Below are 21467 nucleotides of genomic sequence, written 5' to 3' on the forward strand. Positions count from 1 at the left end.
AGGAAAAGTGTAACATTGTGATAATTTATGTTTATGGGGCGGCACGGTGGTGCAGCAGATAGGTGTCGCAGTCACACAGCTCCAGGAACCTGGAGGTTGTGGGTTTGATTCCCGTTCCGGGTGACTGTCTGTGAGGAGTGTGGTGTGTTCTCTCTGTGTCTGCGTGGGTTTCCTCCGGGTGACTGTCTATGAGGAGTGTGGTGTGTTCTCCCTGTGTCCGCGTGGGTTTCCTCCGGGTGACTGTCTGTGAGGAGTGTGGTGTGTTCTCTCTGTGTCTGCGTGGGTTTCCTCCAGGTGACTGTCTGTGAGGAGTGTGGTGTGTTCTCCCTGTGTCCGCGTGGGTTTCCTCCGGGTGACTGTCTGTGAGGAGTTGGTGTGTTCTCTCTGTGTCTGCGTGGGTTTCCTCCGGGTGCTCCGGTTTCCTCCCACAGTCCAAAAACACACGTTGGTAGGTGGATTGGCGACTCCTAAGTGTCCGTAGGTGTGAGTGTGTGAGTGAATGTGTGTGTGTGTGTGTGTTGCCCTGTGAAGGACTGGCGCCCCCTCCAGGGTGTATTCCCGCATTGCGCCCAATGATTCCAGGTAGGCTCTGGACCCACCGCACCCTGACTTGGATAAGCGGTTACAGATAATGAATGAAATAGTGTTTATATACATCTTCCTAATGTATTAAACATTCTAGACAATACTTGGCACTGAGTATGAACAATGTTCTATAGTTAGATTATGGCTTCTGCAGTTGTTAAAGGAGCTGTAGATTTTCTTTTGCGAAGACAACATTGAAAACAATCATACAACTATAGTTTCACTGTGGAATTATTTATTTATTTTTCATTATTATATTTTTGACAGTGTTTTAAAATGTCATGCATATATGCGTGTTCCTTCTATAGATGGCTTTACCCCTATATCGTCTTTACAATCAACAAAATATAATTTGACCAGATGTGCTCAAACATTTGCACACACCAGTATCTGCTGTTTGTTACGACTGGACATTTATTTGAACCTGTTCTTAAATGGTGGTGGTTATACGAGGTGTAAATTGTTTCAGCAGAGTATGTGTCCGAGGATTGTGTGAGCGGTGGGGTGTGGAGTGTGTCCCATAGCCCTTGTGTATGTCTGTGTGTGTTCTCTACTGTAACTGCACAGCTGGAGAGTTTTACCACCCAGCTCGAGGAGTCCCCTTCACTGACCCACCCACAGCAACCGCACAGAACAGCAGACACAGGGAGAACACACCACACTCCTCACAGACAGTCACCCGGAGGAAACCCCACGCAGACACAGGGAGAACACACCACACTCCTCACAGACAGTCACCCGGAGGAAACCCACGCAGACACAGGGAGAACACACCACACTCCTTACAGACAGTCACCCCAGAGCGGGAATCAAACCCACAACCTCCAGGTCCCTGGAGCTGTGTGACTGCAACACTATCCTGCAGTCTAGAGTTACATTAAATTTAATTATTAAATACATTATTTCATTTTTATATTTAAATGTATTGTGTGTATTTTGTATTCAGTATCTGTGTTCACTATTTACATCATATTCAGACAAAACTTGAAAGGCCTCTGTTAATCCACACAATTGTTCACATATTCTCCCACTCTTTGACGATTCTTCTTCTAAAGCCTGAAGCAGTGAGCCGTGCACTGGGGATCGGGTGAGGATGAACCACTGGAGAGAAAGGCAATAGACATTACTGTGGGTGTGACTGTGTTTGCTTTGGCTGGGGTTTCTGCTGGGAAAAACAAGGTGCTGTCATGTTGAACAAGCTGCAACGTACCGTATGCTCTTCCAGCACTTTTCACACATGGCTTTCAATCCATTTCCTGGTGTGGATTTAGCCCAGAATCGCTGATGTGAAAGGGATCGCTTTGTGTATTGTGACACCTGCGTTCCGTGAAATTCCTATAAATGCTCCAGGGAACTGTCTTTGCTTAGTGAAAACAGCCTTAAAGGAATAGTTAGGGGAGATGTCAGTTTTCCACATTTTCCTCTGTACCCCAGCTGTAGGTGTCATGAGGTTCTCCAAAACATCCATTCAGAGACAGGTGCAGGTTTACTGAACACGAGCTAATGCCAGAGTGTGTAGAGATGGGGTCAGTACTTGGCAAACTGGACGAGGGCAAGAATTGCTGGAAGACGTTGTGAACAAACAGACACAACAAGATAGGTACACTTGGGTCAGCTGTGGCCTAAAGGTTAAGACAAGCCAGCTTGGGACACGAAGAGTGTCAGTTTGTTCCCCACAACCAACAGTAAACAGCACTGTCTCCTCCTTCAACATCCATGGGTTTAGTTCGCTTGAGCAAGGCACCTTACACCCAACTGCTCCCTGGGCATGGCTGCCCGCCACTTTGTGAGAGTGTGTGTGTGAGAGTGTGTGTGTGTGTGTGTGTGTAAAAATGTAAAATGTGTGTTAAATGTAAACATGTATTTGCCCAGCTCTAATATCAACAGAGCTTGCAAAAGTAGGGACAAATGGCCTCTATCGTGGGGGTTTTTACAACAAAAGAAACGCCCCAGAAACCCCCCTTCACAGGTGCAGGCGCTGTGCTGGATGTCCCAGTGCCAGAGTTACAGTCTAACTGGCCTGAAAACCCAGCAGCATCTGTTTCCAGTTAACACTTCCACTGACCTGGGACCTGTAGGAACAAGTATACTTCATTCATACAGGCAGCCTCTCTCTATCAATAAAGCTTTGAGATCAGTGAATCCAGCACAGTCTTCTCACCTCTCAAAGCTTTCGACACACTTTTCCATTTTAACACACACACACACACACACATGCATACACAGAGGCCTGTCCTCAAAGACCCCCACACCTCTTTCTCTGTAAATGAGCAACTCACACCCTGTAGGTCACCTTCAGGTCTTGCGTTCTCGAATCTGTTTCCCCTCATTTTTTCTTCACCCTCCCAGGTCCCGCTTGGCCTATACACATTTTAAACACCTCTCCTCTGTTTTCTAAAATAATTTCAGATGCATGGCTGAAACACACAGACAAATTCTATAATAAACATTTAATCCAAACTTCTAAACACAAATGTGTGGTTGTGAGGAGAAGTCCCAAATATATAAATATGTAAATAGTTTATTTCTGTGTAAGTAATGTATTAATTATATAATTACACATACATATTATGTGTTATAAAAACACTACTTAATTTTAGTATTTCAAGTTACAATAAGTGTGTAGAAAAACAAAGGAATGAAAATGTTAAAGACAGACAAAAGCACTTACTTCACTGTATGTCCTCCCTCTGTGCTCTGTATGTTTTTAGGGATCTGAAGGGCTTAGTGGTGACCCTGAGCTCAGAGGGTCACCTGCAGTGCTCCTACATGGGCACTGACCCATCCTTCTTCACGGCACCTAAAGTGGATGCAAGGGAGGTCAACTATGACGAAGTAGACGCAGAAATGAAGGCTCTGCACAAAGTCATTCGCGAAGCCACTAGGAACCAAGGTACGACACTGGCCAGATACATTGACAATAGTGGGATATTCCTCCACGTTCTGTACAGTTAAATCAGTTGTAAACAAGGTCATTTAGAGTGGTTTTACCTCTAAAGGTTCTTCACAGATTACATGAAAAGCTTATGAATATGACAGGACAGTCTGAGTTATCACTGTTTTTTCACTGACAATATTATATATATCAGGTTCTGAAGGGTTTGGGTAATAAATATGTCGTCTATGAGGGCGTTTCTATTCCTGCCGAGCTGCCTTTCTGCAGACACATGCAGCTCTCTAAGTGTTCATCATGTAGCTCTCTAAGTGTTCATCATGTCCAGCATTACAAGAGATTACTGAGATGCTGTAGTTGGACAGAAGTAATGTCACCCCCCCACACACACTGCACACTACTGTTATTTACTCCCCTCCACTCTCCTCAGTGAGCAGAATCACTTCTGACTCTAGTGCAAGGACTCTGTACTGCAACAGAGAAATGGGCAGGTGCACAAATAATATTAATAATAAGGTAAAAAAACAAAACAAAACAGAAGGCAAGCTTTACTTGCTGCTCTTAAGCTGTTCATGAATGAGCGCTCTGGGTTTATGAGACAGACCCTGTATTTGTGCTTTAGGCCTGGGTCCTGTCATTGTCACTATAAAGAATTCTTGATTGGTTTCTCTGCCCCAGATCTGTACAGTGTTATAATCTTTTGGCACGGATTCACTGAGTTATTGAATTAGGGCAAGGCTTGTGTAAACCCTGTGACAACATTCGGTAACAGACACAGGTAGTACACTGTTCGTATTTGGCTGGACAGTGTTCTGAGAAAAGAACCAACGCTGGCAGTAACCCTGATCACAAGAAACCTTAGCGACTCAGACCCTAAGCCTTTAACATCGATGTTTTCTCTAATAACAATGTTGATGGCAGATTCAAGGCCTGGGGCTGACCTGGTTTAACCCTCGGCGGAATGGGAGACTGGAGGCTTTGTGGTTTTTAACAGACCCTCGGTGTCCCGCAGAGGGAGGGGAAGGTGAAAGAAATTCACTCTCCTGTTTTATGAGCACAGGTTGTGAAACGGACATCAGCTATGCGAGGAAGCAGCCAGGGCGAGTCTTCTCAGCATAAATCTGCGCCGTTATCTGGATGGTTTCGGGCTGGATGTTTTCATGGTAGTGCCTGGTGCAGTTTGGAGGGGCTGTGATAGATCTGATAATGAAGAAGGCTGTTAAGACGCAGGGTGTTGGAACTGTCTCACTTGAGCACTGCTTCTCATTCTCTCTCTCTCTCTCTCTCTCTCTCTCTCTCTCTCTCTCTCTCTCTCTGTGTGTGTCTCTCTCTCTCTCTGACGCTCTCTCTCTCTCTCTGACTCTCTTTCTCTCTGACTCTCTGTGTCTCTCTCTCTCTCTCTCTCTCTGATTCTCTTTCTCTCTCTGTCTCTCTCTCGCTCTCTCTCTGACTCTCTTTCTCTCTCTGACTCTCTCTGTGTCTCTGTCTCTCTCTCTCTGTCTCTCTCTCTCTCTCTCTCTCTCTCTCTCTCTCTCTCTCTCTCTCTCTCTCTCTCTCTCTCTCTCTCTCTGACTGCCTTTCTTTTCCAGATCAGTTTACTTCAGACCAGACATTGCTGCCTTTTTCATAAAGCTACCAAAAGGGTTCTTTGGGACTGTACCATTTAAAGAATCACTTTTAGATTCCCTTTTTTACCGTTTTTGTTAAAGGAATAACACGTGCATTACCAGTTTCAAAGGGTTTGTTTTATTAATTAAAAAGTCTGTCTTTTAAATTTAAAGCTGTATTATATTATTATTATTATTTTATTATGCTACAGATTCCACATGTTTCTTACTTTTTTTTTTAACATAAAACAACTCAAATATGATTTTCCATTTTTGAATATTCAAAATGTTGTTAGGGTTTGAGCTGGAGTGTATGACGAGGTGTGTGAAAGGGTCAGTGATCTGGAGGCCCCTTCACATTGCTGGAGTGTTAAATAATCTAATTTTTTATGCCTCATATATTATTGTGAGAAATGACTGCTGCTTCAGAGGCCCTCTCTGATTCTGTGTTTCATTTTGAAACGTAAGATTATGGAATAAAAATGCAATATAATGGTTGTAAATTCACATTGCCTTTCTGTCTCTTGCCAGATATCATTCCCAAAGCTGAATCAGAGGATGATCTGACAGTGACGGCTATGATCTCTACCAGCCTAGATGATGTCTCGGTAACTGTCCCTTTAAACTTACATTCTACCAGTACTGTAGACATCCACACACCCTTTTATCTTTGGGATGAGTTGAAGTGATCCAGAACCAATAATGCAATCATCAGTACTGACCTCACTAAATGCTCTTGTGGCTGAATTCAATCAAATCCTCCAACTAGCAGTAATGCTGTTCTTTTTCTCCTCAGCAAGCCCTTATTCCAGAGATGAATGAAATGGCTGTCCCTTCTGTTACAGTCAAGGTACATAAATTCACCTTTAAATCGACATTGTTTGTAATTTAACGGTCAAATCAAGGGACCTTTAAGAATTGATTGATGGATTTCCTTTATTTTCCTTTTTCAGATTAAAGTCAGCAGTCGCTTGGCTGTTGAGAACCCTAAAATGAGTGTTTGTGTGCAGCCCCCTCTGGCTGTCTCTCAGGATCAGTTTGTGTTGGAGTCTATAGGTATGTGGATATTTCTCTAATCTATCTCTGTGTATGTTTGTTAGGGCTGGACAATAATTTGATATCATTATATATCACAATACAAAAAGTTTCAATAACAATGATATGATTTTTACACACATTTTCAATATTTCAATACATATTATTTACAGCATCTGTCCCTGACTGGTGTTCATTACAGGGTGCTGCCATCAGTTCATTGCACTCAATTTTAAAGTAAAAAATGTTAAGCTGAGAGGTTGTTGTTTGATGGGGATGTTGCTTTCAGTTCTTGGCAGATTTTCTATGGCTTTTTTATTATTATATGTTATTGACTAAAATTAAGAAATATATTGTAATATGAATTTTGGCCATATCATCCAGCTCTAATGTCGGTGTCACTCTGTATTCTCTTACAATATTGATGATAATTTGTTGGTAACAGTGGGTAACACTCCATTCAAGTAGGGACCTGGAGATTGTGGGATTGAGTCCCGCTCCGGGTGACTGTCTGTGAGGAGTGTGGTGTGTTCTCCCTGTGTCTGCGTGAGTTTCCTCCGGGTGACCTGTCTGTGAGGAGTGTGTTGTGTTCTCCCTGTATCTGCATGGGTTTCCTCCGGGTGACTGTCTGTGAGGAGCGTGGTGTGTTCTCTCTGTGTCTGCATGGGTTTCCTCCGGTTGACTGTCTGTGAGGAGTGTGTTGTGTTCTCTCTGTGTCTGCATGGGTTTCCTCCGGGTGACTGTCTGTGAGCAGTGTGGTGTGTTCTCTCTGTGTCTGCGTGGGTTTCCTCCGGGTGACTGTCTGTGAGGAGTGTGGTGTGTTCTCCCTGTGTCTGCGTGGGTTTCCTCCGGTTGACTGTCTGTGAGGAGTGTGTTGTGTTCTCTCTGTGTCTGCATGGGTTTCCTCCGGGTGACTGTCTGTGAGCAGTGTGGTGTGTTCTCTCTGTAAGGAGTTTGTTGTGTTCTCCCTGTGTCTGCGTGGGTTTCCTCCTGTTTCCTCCCATGGTCCAAAAATCACACGTTAGTAGGTGGATTGGCGACTCAAATAGGTGTCCATAGGTGTGAGTGTGTCGTCCTGTGAAGGACAGGCGCCCCCTCCAGGGTGTGATCCTGCCTTGCGTCCAGTGATTCCAGGTAGGCTCTGGACCACTGCGACCCTGAAGTGGATTAGCGGTTACAGACAATGAATGAATGAATGAATGATTTAAGTTCATGACAGGTCTTGTACTACAAAACACCAGCCAAATACACAACTAGGTCATTTCATTGCCTCTTCTCTGGACATATAAACGATACACCCATGCAAACGTATCCCAATTTAATGTATAGCAATACTAACATAAGTTACAAAGGATTATAAACAGTGGAATAATAAAGTGCATTGCATGTAGCTTTTTAGATACCTGAAAGAATGTTTCACCATTAACAACTGACCTTATATATACTAGATAAATATGGACAGTGTTTGTGACTGTCTGGGAGAGATTATATGATCCCACTTAAACAGGTACACATGGCAGGGCTGTGATGTGTCACTTAGTTTTGTTCCTATAGAAGTGGACAGAGATGGTCCACGGGGGCTGATACACTAGAGGCTGCTCACTCTTACCAAATGTCATCTCTCCCTCTTTATCTCCGCTTCCATTTGTTTTGTGTGAGTGGCCAGAGAAAGACACTCGTGAATGCTTATTATCAGCACTGTAATAGATCTGACAGATCAAAGCCTAGCCACTAGGAGACAGATTAGCAGGTTACGTGCAGTGTGTGTGTGAGAGAGAGACAGAGAGAGACAGAGAGAGAGACAACATACATGATGACCTTAGGCAGGACTTGGGATCTGAACGAGCCTGGGCGCACACACACACACACACACACACACACAGCGACAGGAAGTCTGCCTGCCCCCTTTGATCAAAGTCGCAGGTTAAAGGTTGCTGTTTCTTTTGCATTATCACTAAGAGTGATGATGTCAGAAGAGTATGGCTGTTTTTAAAGGAAAGAAGAGTGATTAATTGAAGCTTATTTTCTCACCACAAAATAGACATGGTGCCATCCTGTCCTATGGATGCCCCAGTCAAATATCTCACACACCATCCCAGTCTCTTTTTAAAGGGGAATTCCACATCTTTTCCTGATAAATTCCCGTCATTGAGATGGTTTGATGTTATGAAGTAGAATTTCTCTATAACTGGTGACAAGAAACACAAGTGAGCCTGGTTTTTGAGTACTGTTTTTAATTAAATAGATCCCTGAATGTATTTAGTTTTATGTATTGAAAAAGAAGAGCATTTATCATTATCTCAGGCGTCAGGGAGTGTACATTAACGTTTCATTTCAGTTCATATCATCAAAATGTGGACCAGTTCATGTATGGATTATGTCATATCAAATAACAATTTATTGTGCTTCACAAACAGACACTGCTCCTTTTCGGTGATGTGGTGCTACCCTGAAAAGAACTATGTGGAATTGAAATGCAGATACAAATGCAGTTGCCTTCTCCATCTACAACGCTGTAAAATTTAATTTCGATTAAAAGTTGTAGCCCACCGCTGGTACATTATTCTTCTGAGATGGATGAGACAAATGTTTGGCACTCATTAGCCTCTGGCGAGGGCTGTTACCCTGGTCTTTACACTTCTAGGAGAGGGTGAGTGAAGTACAAAGCTTTAGACCACTTGCACTTGTCAGTGGAAGACAAAGCAGAGTGCAGGCTAGCGCTTGCAGGAAGAGCAGCGGGGAACCCGTGATGGATTTCTTACTAATGGAAGAGCATTGTGTTTTGCTTCCAGCGAACGAACTCCGGAATTAAAGCCGGGGCGTTTAACACAGGCAGCTACTCTGTCAAAATGCTCTGTCCAAGAGAGTCAAAGGCCATTTGGCATCGGAGAGTTGCTAAACTCATCTCATTTTTGTAAATCCCCAAAATTGGAGGGATATACGAGGTTGTTTCGTCTGACCTGAGGAGCGAACTCTATTTTGCAGTGTGGAGGAGCAGTGGTGTTACCCAGTAGTTAACCAAGTTATATGATGCGTATTCAATAACCTGACATCCTGCTCTTTAACCACATTGTCATTGCTTCTTTTCAAACCCGTTGTGTTAAATTTCAGACAAAACAATAAAAATCAGAGACTTCACCATCCCATTGCATGCTTTTCCCCTTTCAGAGTTGATCCTGTGCAGGTCAAAACAAAGCTTCTGGCAATAACAGGGATAAGCAAGTTGCTGAACAAAATCCAAAATAAATGCTATATTAGGTTAAGAAGATGCCAAACTTGGCCTGTGCTTTACACACTGTTCTTTCTCTCCAACACCTTCATCTAGGGTTTCACCTGACCCCAAAATGTCATCCACCAGGGCGGCACAACCGCCAGAGCCACTGGAAGTTGGCTGCGGCTACTGCTGTTGAAAGTCCACACACACACTCGCACACTATAAGTGGTATTAAAGCAGAGAGATGCATTATAATTAGAAGTCATTTTTTCGGCTCGTCTCATGTTTGCAGCTGCAGTTTTATTCAGAGGTAAATACAGTTTCACAAAGCCAGCCCAAGGCTGTCATTCCACACATGCACTTGTTTTTATATCTCATTTAATTTGAGGGCATTAGTCCTACATTTTGCAATATATGCTGTCAACCTGGAAACGTGTTTATCATCTGGTTATAAACCTGAACCCAAAATCTTGTAAACGCATGGTAAACAGTGTTTCTGGTTTTTGTTGGCAATATCCAGTGAGAACAACATGTTCCAACCAGAAAGTGTGTATCCTATCAGTACTGACGGGAGAAGATCTTATATCTAATATATTTTATAGTATTTTGACATCACAGACGAATACCAGTTAATCATAAAAATGTTTTAAGATGAATGGACCATAAGTGGGCGGCACGGTGGCGCAGAAGGTTAGTGTTGCAGTCACAGAGCTCCAGGGTCCTGGAGGTTGTGGGTTTGATTCCCGCTCCGGGTGACTGTCTGTGAGGAGTGTGGTGTGTTCTCCCTGTGTCTGCGTGGGTTTCCTCCGGGTGACAGTCTGTGAGGAGTGTGGTGTGTTCTCCCTGTGTCAGCGTGGGTTTCCTCCGGGTGACTGTCTGTGAGGAGTGTGGTGTGTTCTCCCTTTGTCTGCATGGGTTTCCTCTGGGTGACTGTCTGTGAGGAGTGTGGTGTGTTCTCCCTGTGTCTGCATGGGTTTCCTCCGGGTGACTGTCTGTGAGGAGTGTGGTGTGTTCTCCCTGTGTCTGTGTGGGTTTCCTCCGGGTGACTGTCTGTGAGGAGTGTGGTGTGTTCTCCCTGTGTCTGTGTGGGTTTCGTCCGGGTGCTCCGGTTTCCTCCCACAGTCCAAAAACACACGTTGGTAGGTGGATTGGCGACTCAAAAGTGTCCGTAGGTGTGAGTGAAAAGTGTGTGAGTAAATGTGTGTGTCTGTGTTGCCCTGTGAAGGACTGGCGCCCCCTCCAGGGTGTGTTCCTGCCTTGCGCCCAATGATTCCAGGTAGACTCTGGACCCACTGCGACCCTGAACTGGATAAGGGTTACAGATAATGAATGAATGATAACGGACCAAAAGTGGACAGGACAATACAGAAATATCATCACGTCTGTGTGTATGTATGTACTGTATGTGTCTGTCTGACTCCTAAAAGATTGTAGTCCACTAGTGAAGTCAGGATATATGTCTGGGAAATATACAAAAACTAACACTCACACACACATGCCATTCATCCATTGGCAAACACACACAGAGTATTTCCTTCAGGCACTTATCTCGACAAGCTGCCTCTAATGGCTCTTGATCTTTATCTTAAATGTTAAGGCAAGTGTACCTGCTCTACTGTACTGCCAATCCTGGCAACACGACCGCCTCGATTAAATTTCACTTCCGTTAAATCAGAAGCTCTGGAAAACAAACTCCTTTGTCTCATGTTCCAACTGATTTGCAAATGGCAGTCAGATCTTTGTTGATGTCTTGATGTGGAAATGTGGGGTCTGTAAGGAGAAAGATGTGAAGTGTATGTGTGCAATTTCTGTTGAAAATGTTAGCTGACTAACCATGAACATTTCAGTAAAATATAAACAAAACAATCTGTAAAGTGAAATAGCTGACTTTATTTTGTTATAAATGCAGGCGTTTATGGGTTATGTGTCCTGACCTTTCTCCTGAGTAGTGACTCCTACAATGTCACAGTACCTAACCTTAACCCACCATTAGTGCTTGGAGGCAGGTAGCCACTGCTTTTACACGCCCTGAGGGTCATAGGCCACCATTCCCCGTCAGCCCTTGACTCCTGAGTGCGACCGCACACAAACTCCTGACCGTGGAGGGTGTCAAACACCCCCTGAGCTGGGATGTCCACTAGCTTTCTCTCAGCCTCGGAATGCCTCCCTTAAGTGCTTCCTTTGTGTGCTGTGTGAAGTGTGCATCAACTCGGCCATGACCCCTCTCTCAAACGCGTCCCAAGGGTGGGCTGCAATGTCAGCAAGGGTCAAGCGAGGTCAGCTGAGATGCCCTCTGGTTTACTCGAGCCCCTCAGGGCAGGCCAAGAGTTTTTTTCCCCCTGTTCTCTCCCTCTTGTCACACTTTCTAAGTGCCACTAATGGTGTGGGAGTGAAGTGTGAGTTGTTAGAGGGACCGGTTTCTTGTTTGCCCACAGTGTCGGAATGGAGAGGTTAAATGCCTGCCCTTGTGGAGGGAGCTGGGGGCGATGGAGCGAGAAGGAGAGAGCTTGTCAGAATGTAGGATTGCTGTTGTGGCTCTTGTAGCTTAAGCTACGTTGACGTTACACAAGTTCTTCCCAGTATGTAGTTGCAATTGCAGGAGGCTGTTGAAGATGATGGTCAGCAAAAAAAACTAATGGACATGAGAAGCAGGCACCTTTTTCTTTTTCTCCCCAATTTAATTGCCTGGATTCCCCTGGCCACACAGTGCTAGCACGACAATAAACTGATGCTGATCAATATGTCTTCCCAGAAATATTTGTGATAAACAAAATGTTTGCAATTTTAAACCACTGATATAATGATAATATAATAGCATTATAATACAATTATACCTCTTTAAAGGCTAAGCACCACTTAATGGACCTCCATGAATATTCCACATTATTGTAGTTACTGACAGATATAAGTATGAATTAAAATTAAAATAGCTGCTTAATTTGCTTTAAAACTGACAATTTTATTAAATTGACATAAAAACCCGAGCTCGCTACGGAAATTCCTGAAGGCAACCGTGACGTCACTGGTGGACAACAGCTGAACAACGCCGCGGTAAAACACCGTTATGACTGACTGTTATGACAGTATCTAGCTAAATAACCAACATTATTCATGACAATAGCCTAGCAATAAGCTAAACTCAGATTTAGAGGTACCGTTATTCTTGTAAATGTGATCGAAGTCGAACAGGAATTCATCCGACACTCCGACATACCTCCATGTTACAGAGGCTCTTGAACACCTTTCGTTGGTGTCCTTACATGCCCATATTGTTGGAAAAGCGCCAGCGAAATGAGCTATAGATAACGGAGTGAGCAGATGGTCCTTTCCAAAGTGCTTCTAGAGTTGTTGTCCACCATCTACGTCACAGGCAAGATGCCTATTAGAGTTTCCCAACACCGTTGGGGGGGGGGACCAACAGTCTTTTAAACATTATTCCTTGAATTAGTAAAAAATAACATGTTTCTGACTATCAATAAACACAAGTTAGTGTCCCCAAGGCAACAAAAACCCCCTCAGAGCATGGGGAAAAAACCACTGAGAGGACTCAAATCCCAAAGTGGAACTTATCCTCCTCTGGACATCACCAGCGCTGATGAAACAGGTTCAGTGTCTGCATTGATATTTTTGTTTTTGCTTTTAAATCTTGACATGCAGTTTTGTTTTTAAAAATCACATTCAAGGGTATATCTTTAATGATGACAAAAATATATAAATAACTGTTGTGGTCAGAGTCAAAAAGCATATATCCGATGATTCAGCAACATGGTCTTGAAATATAAGATACTTCTCCTAGAAAACTGTTCGAAAATCTGATTTCACAATGGCATTTTATACCGGCCTTGGCTTGACACATCTTGACTTCCCGAAACTCCCCGTTCCCACCCTCCCACGTCCACTGGGTAGGGCAGGGCCAGTGCGTGTCCAATCTTGGGTTAACGAGCCGTGTGTTGGGAGCTGAAGCTGCACCAGCCCAGGTGACTTAGCTGTTGCTATGTGTCAAGATACACAAGGGCCAATACTACTCAATATTGATACAAGCCAATCGTTTGTGTACATCTTTCAAAAACAACAGTGCACACGATACAAAACTGATGAAAAGACAAATAGGCCAGTCACAATATTTACATAACTGACTTACAATGTGTAAAATATATAAACATTCTACAATCATTTTTTGCTGCCGGCAGTATTGCTCATTGAATATTCTTAATAAAATATTTTTGGTTAAAAGCTCATTGCTCTTTAAGGCTAAACACCAACTCTATGAAAGTGTCAAACAAATAAATACAGTGGAATTTGAGTTCCAAACTTTGGGCTATGACCTGGAAAGTTGCTTAGTTACACCAGTTGTAAAATGTGCTCTATATATTAAATTAAATTAAAATGACATGTTAAAAAAATGTTCAAGAAATGCAAAAGACGATATCTTCCTTCTTCTACTTTTGTTTGGTTCCTTTGCCCTCTTTCTCCACTCTCACTCTTTTCATGACGTTAGTGAGTAAAAATGCAATAGCTCCACTCCCCACTTCTCGCAGACAGATGGAAGGTTCCCTGCGCCAAAGAGAGTCATCTATAACCCTTCTCCTCCCAGCACAACCTGGTTGAGCCACTCGCATCCAGGCTTTAATGTGTCACATCAATTACATCATAACTAATCCAGCCTTTTACCAAAATCCAGCCTTCTCAGGACTTTAGACCTGTTCTTCATCAGTAAACTTCTTCCAGCAAAGTGTAGCTGTGGTTTATATGAGAGTATATTACAGTTTTAATTTTGTGTAGTCTTTACATTTCCAAGCAGTTTGTAGCTCTGAAGCTAGCTTCCTATTCACTGGCTTCTAATTCTAATTTTCTGCTCCAAATTAAACTACTGTAGCAGTTACATTCCGCAGTCTCAGGACAGTTTTAAGGTGGAATGGAAAATAGAATGAGGCAATTACTCCAGCTTCAGCCTTCAAACAACTGTTTATGGCTAAAATATATCAGGAATATCTAAACAATAAAGTTATCACAAAATGGCAGCATTCACAGATACCTGATTAAATGGGATGGTAGGTGTGGTTCCAAAGGCTAGGCTGAGTTAATGGGTGTGGATAGGCCCTATTTACTTAATGTGATAAAATGCCATACAGCTTATATCATTAAATGCCATTTTAAAAGAGTAAAGTACATCACGATTCACAGAAGGCACAATAACAATTTACATATGTGAACTAGCATAGGAAATATAATTTTGTTGACTAGGTCTCATTCTTTAAATTTGTGCGTATTGCTTGTTTGTGTTTGTAGGCAGTGGATCTCAAGTGGTGGTGACGTTCTCAGCTTTTCTGAATGGCCACTACTCACCAGCTGACCTCACTGGAGACATCGCAGTGTCCTACAGCTCCCCCACAGGTACATGCACATACACTCAGGCATTGGCACACAAACTCATGTTGTTGCTGTCTCTGTGTTATTCCCTTTATACTTCTTTCTTTTATGCTTTTTAGACAAAAAATAAATAAAATATTTAAATATACAGATAACTTGTGACTGTGATATTGGCATTTAAAGCAACACTATACTGTAGTTTTACCTTGAAATTAGGGCTTTAAAATCATTGTGAAGTTCCCTTGAGCTGCAATAAGGAGAATACAGCCTCTGTTTGTTGCTACTCTGGGCTCAGCACTGCAGAAACTGCTCTTTGTTACTTTTGGAGAAGAGTAGGAAACCACCTCCCCTCTCTCCCCTTTCCCCCTTGATTTCAAGATGAAAAAAACATTTATGCTCTGTAGGAAGATCCCAGTAGTAACAAAAAAAAAACCCTCAAACCCCCTCAAACCCTACCTAGTGTTTCTTTAATGAAAATTCTGAAATATGGCCTCAGTATCATTAAGATCTTCTGCATACCAAATTCCAAATCTGACCCTAGATCAGTGCTCTGGGAAACTCTGTACATGTAGGTCTTGGCCAGTTTAGAGCAGGCTCTGAATCCAGACGGTGTTTAAGCTCTGGAAGACATTATCCTCTTCCCTCTCAGAGCCTCTTAATTTCAATGAAAATGTCATGCTGGTTTTTATGATTATTTTACTCGATTCGAAATGTTCTCTGAGAAAAAGTGAAAAGGCTCACGTTTGTGCCGTTGTTTCCCTTGGACGCTGTACGCTTTGGCCGCTTCTCGTGGAAAGCTTCCTAAAGAGCTTTAAATCTGGATTTTTTCTCCCTCCCTCGGTTTTATTGTCGCGCTAAAAATAGTGAGTGGAAAGGTTTTCTCTGTCTCTCACAGGCTAGACCTACTCGCACTGACATATTAGATCACAGGCAGGACCTGGTTCTCACACACGCACATTGTCACACCTTTTAGCACAAGCTTGTTACACAGAGGGGGAAACCCCAGTCCCAGTGGAGGGCTAGGGTGTACACACAGTACATACAGACCTCAGAGAGACGGATTAGCCATGTGTTCTCCACTCTTTTTTTTTTTTTGCTTTTCTGCTCTGTCTCACGCTACAGTTTAAGATTATCTTGTTGCTTATATAAGTATAAGGTCAAAGAGGTATATGGTGAAAAACAGGGACTGCATTAGACCCAGTTTACAGTAAAATGTTGCAGTGCCACAGTAAAATCACGGCGGTAAAATGTCAATTTTATCCTGGATTGCTGAAAACTAAAGGACACGGCATGCACATTCTCTACAGGCGATACACTTTCCATAATGCCCCAGTGTCTTTCCAAAACCTGCGCAATTAACACTTTCAGTCTGAGCCAGTTTAGCTTCTGTACAGTGTAATCTATCTATCTATCGTTACACTTATATAGCGCCTTTCTAAATACCCAAGGACGCTTTACAATCCACACTGCTCAGAACACTCAATCCACACAAACACTGGTGAGAAGCGGCAGCCAAACGCGCACAGCGTACTCTCGACCAGGAACGACCGTCCACCTGGAGGACTGCATCGGGCACTAGGGTTTCACCCAGGACAGAGCGCCAATCCATATCTGGGCTCACACACATTCACTCACACATACAGACATTCATTCACATACACAGACAGACATTCACATACACACTCATTCACTCACACACCAGGACAGTTATTAGACAGAAGCCAATTCACCTACCCTCCATGTTTTTGGACTGTGGGAGGAAACCGGAGCCCCCGGAGGAAACCCACACAGACACGGGGAGAACATGGAAACTCCACCCAGATGGGACTTGAACCCAAGATCCCAGCGCTGGGAGGTGAACGTGCTCACCACTAAGCCACCGTGCCGTAATGAACATTCTGAGATATTTAAAAATAAGTCAGCTGTGTATCAGAAGAAGTAATGATAGCTCATCCTTACATGTTTTAGTTATAGCTGTTTATAACAGTAAAACCTACCAAAACCACTAAATCAAACAGACTGATATTCACTGCCCACAGAAAATATTAGTAAGAGCATGTAACACCACCTGACATACATTTCTCAGGATAGGATCCTCCCTTTCCCCAACACATGCATGCACACTTCAAAGTCACTCACACAAGTCATTTGAAGGCTTATAGCACATACTTCACATTCACTCACACTCACGCTGATGTCCATGGAGCAGCTGCCCGTGTCACATTAGCACTCCTGCTGTCACCACGCCAGTGTTGCCCCCCTGACAGTACCCCCCCACCACATAACTGAGAGGAGCTGTATGCCCAGAGCGGAAAAATGAGAAAAGACCAAGACTAAGAAGGGATTTGCGCCTGTCGAGTCCACTTTGAAAGCCACTCAACTGGGATTTACCCAAGTGGACTGTCTTTTAGAAACCTTGTCTCCTAGAGTGGAGACAGATGCTCTAGGGCTGAATGAACTACAGTGTGTACAAGAGGACTGAGAGGAATGGAGGATCTGGTGTCATGTCAAGTTTTATTGTCATCTCCTCAGAAGCTGGTCGTAATGAGAACACTAGTCTACATGACACCCTCTAAAACCCGCTAGAGGTCTGACATGTAGTGTATTATATGAACAGGCAGTGTGTCTACCTTTGCTGAAGGAACAGCTTCTTCTGGCCTGTGAAGGAGTTAGACTAGATGATGGAACATGTCTGTATGGATTTGATGGCGTCCAGGTAAAGAAGCATTGGTGAGGTCAGGTGCTGACGTTAAGGGATTAATTCCTGGATCACAAACGCTATCCTTCTGTCATGCCAGAAGTGTTGGAAGGTGCCCTGTTATTTGAGAGAATATAGTTCCATTCCTTCACAGCTCAGTGCTGGGAGGCTTTGTACTTCTGTAGCCTACAGAAGACTAGATTAGTAATAAAGTGGAAACATTGTTGACCTAAATACAGCAGATAAGGCTTCAGTTCCCCATCTAAATGTCAAAAATGTAAATATAATTATAGATTGATTATATAATGTGTCAATAAAACTACCATATTCCCCACCCTTGATATTTCATACACTATGCTATAAACTACGCAACACTTAAGTACAGAAGATCAGACAGTAGCCACATAGGATTGACAATACGTGCAACTGTACAGTAGCTGCAGTTGGTTTTGTAACCGTTTCCTTTAGGATGGCATTCCCCAAGTCTTAGCTGTGTGTGAATGAGAGAGGAGTGATAAATGAACAACACGTTTACAAGCATCACTTGGTGTTTGACTAAATCCAGCACTAACCTTCCACTTTGGCTTTGGTAGCTGGTGCACACATCCAAACACCAGATGCTGGGTTTCATCAGCTTTAACGAAGTGTGAAATACACAACGAGTGAAGGGTAGCCACTCTATCCCTTCAGCCTACTGCCAGAGGAGATGTCTAGGTCTGACGCAAGAGCTCCACTGTTTAGACATACACCCGTTTGTCTAAAGTCTGCTCTTAGAGTGATGCTGTTGAAATAGCAGTATACTCTTTAAAAAATAACGGTGCTACAAAAGGTACTTTGAGCGATGCCATAGAAGAACTACTTTTGGTTCCTTAAAGAACCATTTACGCTGATATATTTTAATTAGTAAAGAACATTAACACTGGGTGATGGACACACATTTCTTAAACAAAAATGGTTCTTTATGGAACCAAAAGTGGTCTTTAAATGGCATCGCTCAAAGAACCTTTTGTAGCACCTTTTAAAGTGTAGAGAGCTTTGGAGATCATATGGAGAGATTTAAAAAAACATTAGAATATGATAAGTGTTCAGAAAAGTTGTAAAATCAAAGTACAAAAAGAGGTTAATTGACAAACTCTTGGGGTAAGAATGAGTTTACACCATGGTCCAAAAATATGAAAGACAGCCGTGTTTATACAGGGTACAGTAGTGTCTTTATCTAAGTCTGCTTTTGACAAATATGAGTTGACAAAAAGATTTTCATAATTAGACCACCCCCTGCAACACTGGAATCATATAAACTAGAACAATTTTGTCAGATGTTGTGACTCTGTTGAGCAGCTAGTGAAGAGTGAGGGTTGAATAGAGAGATAGAGGAGGGCCGCCTACTCTTTGACATTAAATGGACAGGCGGATATTACATTTGGTAACTACTATGAAAAGCTGTAAGCAGGTTTTCTTTTACTTATCCTTACACTTCATCCATTTTCTGTTGTTCAAAACTTTAAACATATCATTATAATGGGTTAATAATGGTTTTCTTAGACACCAGAGGCAGATTTGTATTTGCTCCCTCCCGCTGTCATAGATAGTGGTGTAGAGAGGAGTGTTAGGTTTTAGAAAGCTCAGTTTGAGCGACTGATGTGGGCACTACTTAAAATGCCTGGGACTGCATGTAATGGCAGTTTAACACAGAAATAAAAATGGGGTCGGCGGGGGCTTACGGAGGGAGTTAAAGTTTCCGTCATGGTAGACCGGTCAGCGCTGTGCATTCGGACAAAGCTCTACCCAACTTTTCAGCATACACGGCGAGGCTCTTCCAAACCAGACTCATGTGGCTCGTCGACATTCCACATCCAGCCCTGGAAGCTGATGAGGATTTTTAAAGCCCTGGCGGGGCACTGGCACTCCACTAGGCCAAGACACCACCCGCCCCGGCTCCGTCTCAGGTGTTGTTTCAGAAGGTGGGACACTGGCCGAATGTGTTGAGTGCCGCAGCTATTATGGGCCAGTGTGGAGGAAACTTAAGCACTTAAAGACTTTTTAAAGAGGAGTGAAGTCGTGCTGGAAGGAAAGCGGGGTGTTTACAGTGAGAAACTTCTCTGTACTTTTCCTTCTCCACCTGCTGACTTTTCTGTTCACAGCTTTAAAGGAAAAACCCACAAATTGGTCACATTTGTATGATGTTTCTTCTTATCCAGCGATAACAATGAATGCCGAAATTTGGGCTCAAATTAGATGTTTTGAAAGTTTATTAAGTGAAAATATGTCCACACCTGGAGCGAACGTATTTCAGCAACTTTAACCTCAGTCAATAAACGGAGCTTTTATGTTAACATGTTTTAATTATTCATTCATTCATTCATTATCTGTAACCCTTATCCAGTTCAGGGTCTCGGTGGGTCCAGAGCCTACCTGGAATCATTGGGCGTAAGGCAGGAACACACCCTGGAGGGGGCGCCAGTCCTTCACAGGGCAACATACACTCACACACATTCACTCACACCTACGGACACTTCTGAGTCACCAATCCACCTACCAACGTGAGTTTTTGGACTGTGGGAGGAAACCGGAGGAAACCCACGCAGACACAGGGAGAACACACCACACTCCTCACAGACAGTCACCCGGAGGAAACCCATGCAGACACAGGGAGAACACACCACACTCCTCACAGACAGTCACCTGGAGGAAACCCATGCAGACACAGGGAGAACACACCACACTCCTCACAGACAGTCACCTGGAGGAAACCCACGCAGACACAGGGAGAACACACCACACTCCTCACAGACAGTCACCTGGAGGAAACCCACGCAGACACAGGGAGAACACACCACACTCCTCACAGTCAGTCACCCGAAGGAAACCCACGCAGACACAGGGAGAACACACCACACTCCTCACAGACAGTCACCCGGAGGAAACCCACGCAGACACAGGGAGAACACACCACACTCCTCACAGACAGTCACCCGGAGCGGGAATCAAACCCACAACCTCCAGGTCCCTGGAGCTGTGTGACTGCGACACTACCTGCTTTGCCACCGTGCCGCCCCATATTTTAATTACTTATTCTAAAATTTTACATGCAGTTGTATATGAGATCTGACTTATATAAAGGCTACTCAGCTTGATTCTGATGCAACAGTGCTCTGCACATGTCTTTTCCCACCCTTAACTCAGCTGATTCTACTAAACAGCAAATTAATATGCCTTTTGGGTTGAATAGGGCGTGTAAGTGCATAGAAAATACTAAACTGTCTAGGGCAAGGGTGCTCAAGGGCCAAGATTGGGAAGCAAAACACTGGATTTTGCTCCAATTTCATGTCACTGTGGTCATTCTTGGAAACCAAAACACACTCGAGCTTTGGAAAATCAAGTTACTTTAATTTTACTAAAATGGATATGTTTTTCTTCAGTTTTTTTTTTTTTTTTGGAAAATCCATCTACTTATCTGACATCACTGGTAAAACACAGCCACTACAAAGTGGATATTTATTTATATATTTATGCAATTTCATAAATAGATTCAGGGCGGCACGTTGGCGCAGCAGGTAGTGCAGCAGTCACACAGCTCCAGGAACCTGTGGTGTGTTCTCCCTGTGTCTGCGTGGGTTTCCTCTGGGTGACTGTCTGTGAGGAGTGTGGTGTGTTCTCTCTGTGTCTGCGTGGGTTTCCTCCGGGTGACTGTCTGTGAGGAGTGTGGTGTGTTCTCTCTGTGTCTGCGTGGGTTTTCTCCGGGCGAATGTCTGTGAGGAGTGTGGTGGGTTTCCTCTGGGTGACTGTCTGTGAGGAGTGTGGTGTGTTCTCTCTGTGTCTGCGTGGGTTTCCTCCGGGTGACTGTCTGTGAGGAGTGTGGTGTGTTCTCTCTGTGTCTGCGTGGGTTTTCTCCGGGCGAATGTCTGTGAGGAGTGTGGTGGGTTTCCTCCGGGTGACTGTCTGTGAGGAGTGTGGTGTGTTCTCCCTGTGTCTGTGTGGGTTTCCGCCGGGTGACTGTCTGTGAGGAGTGTGGTGGGTTTCCTCCGGGTGACTGTCTGTGAGGAGTGTGGTGTGTTCTCCCTGTGT

At 43.6% G+C, this 21467-nt stretch overlaps 1 protein-coding gene across 2 annotated transcripts in view; it reads left to right on the forward strand.

The window, feature by feature from the left end:
- bbs9 (Bardet-Biedl syndrome 9) overlaps positions 1–21467 on the forward strand; it is a 155454-nt gene that overhangs the window by 20314 nt on the left and 113673 nt on the right. For both annotated transcript variants that reach the window (XM_066652114.1, XM_066652116.1), the window contains 5 exons: positions 3297–3478; positions 5617–5693; positions 5882–5935; positions 6039–6141; positions 14624–14728. In XM_066652114.1, coding sequence (XP_066508211.1) covers positions 3297–3478; positions 5617–5693; positions 5882–5935; positions 6039–6141; positions 14624–14728 — 521 coding nt within the window. The remainder of the gene's footprint in view (positions 1–3296; positions 3479–5616; positions 5694–5881; positions 5936–6038; positions 6142–14623; positions 14729–21467) is intronic.

Source organism: Hoplias malabaricus, chromosome X1 (genome assembly GCF_029633855.1).
Source record: "Hoplias malabaricus isolate fHopMal1 chromosome X1, fHopMal1.hap1, whole genome shotgun sequence".
Lineage (NCBI taxonomy): Eukaryota > Metazoa > Chordata > Actinopteri > Characiformes > Erythrinidae > Hoplias > Hoplias malabaricus.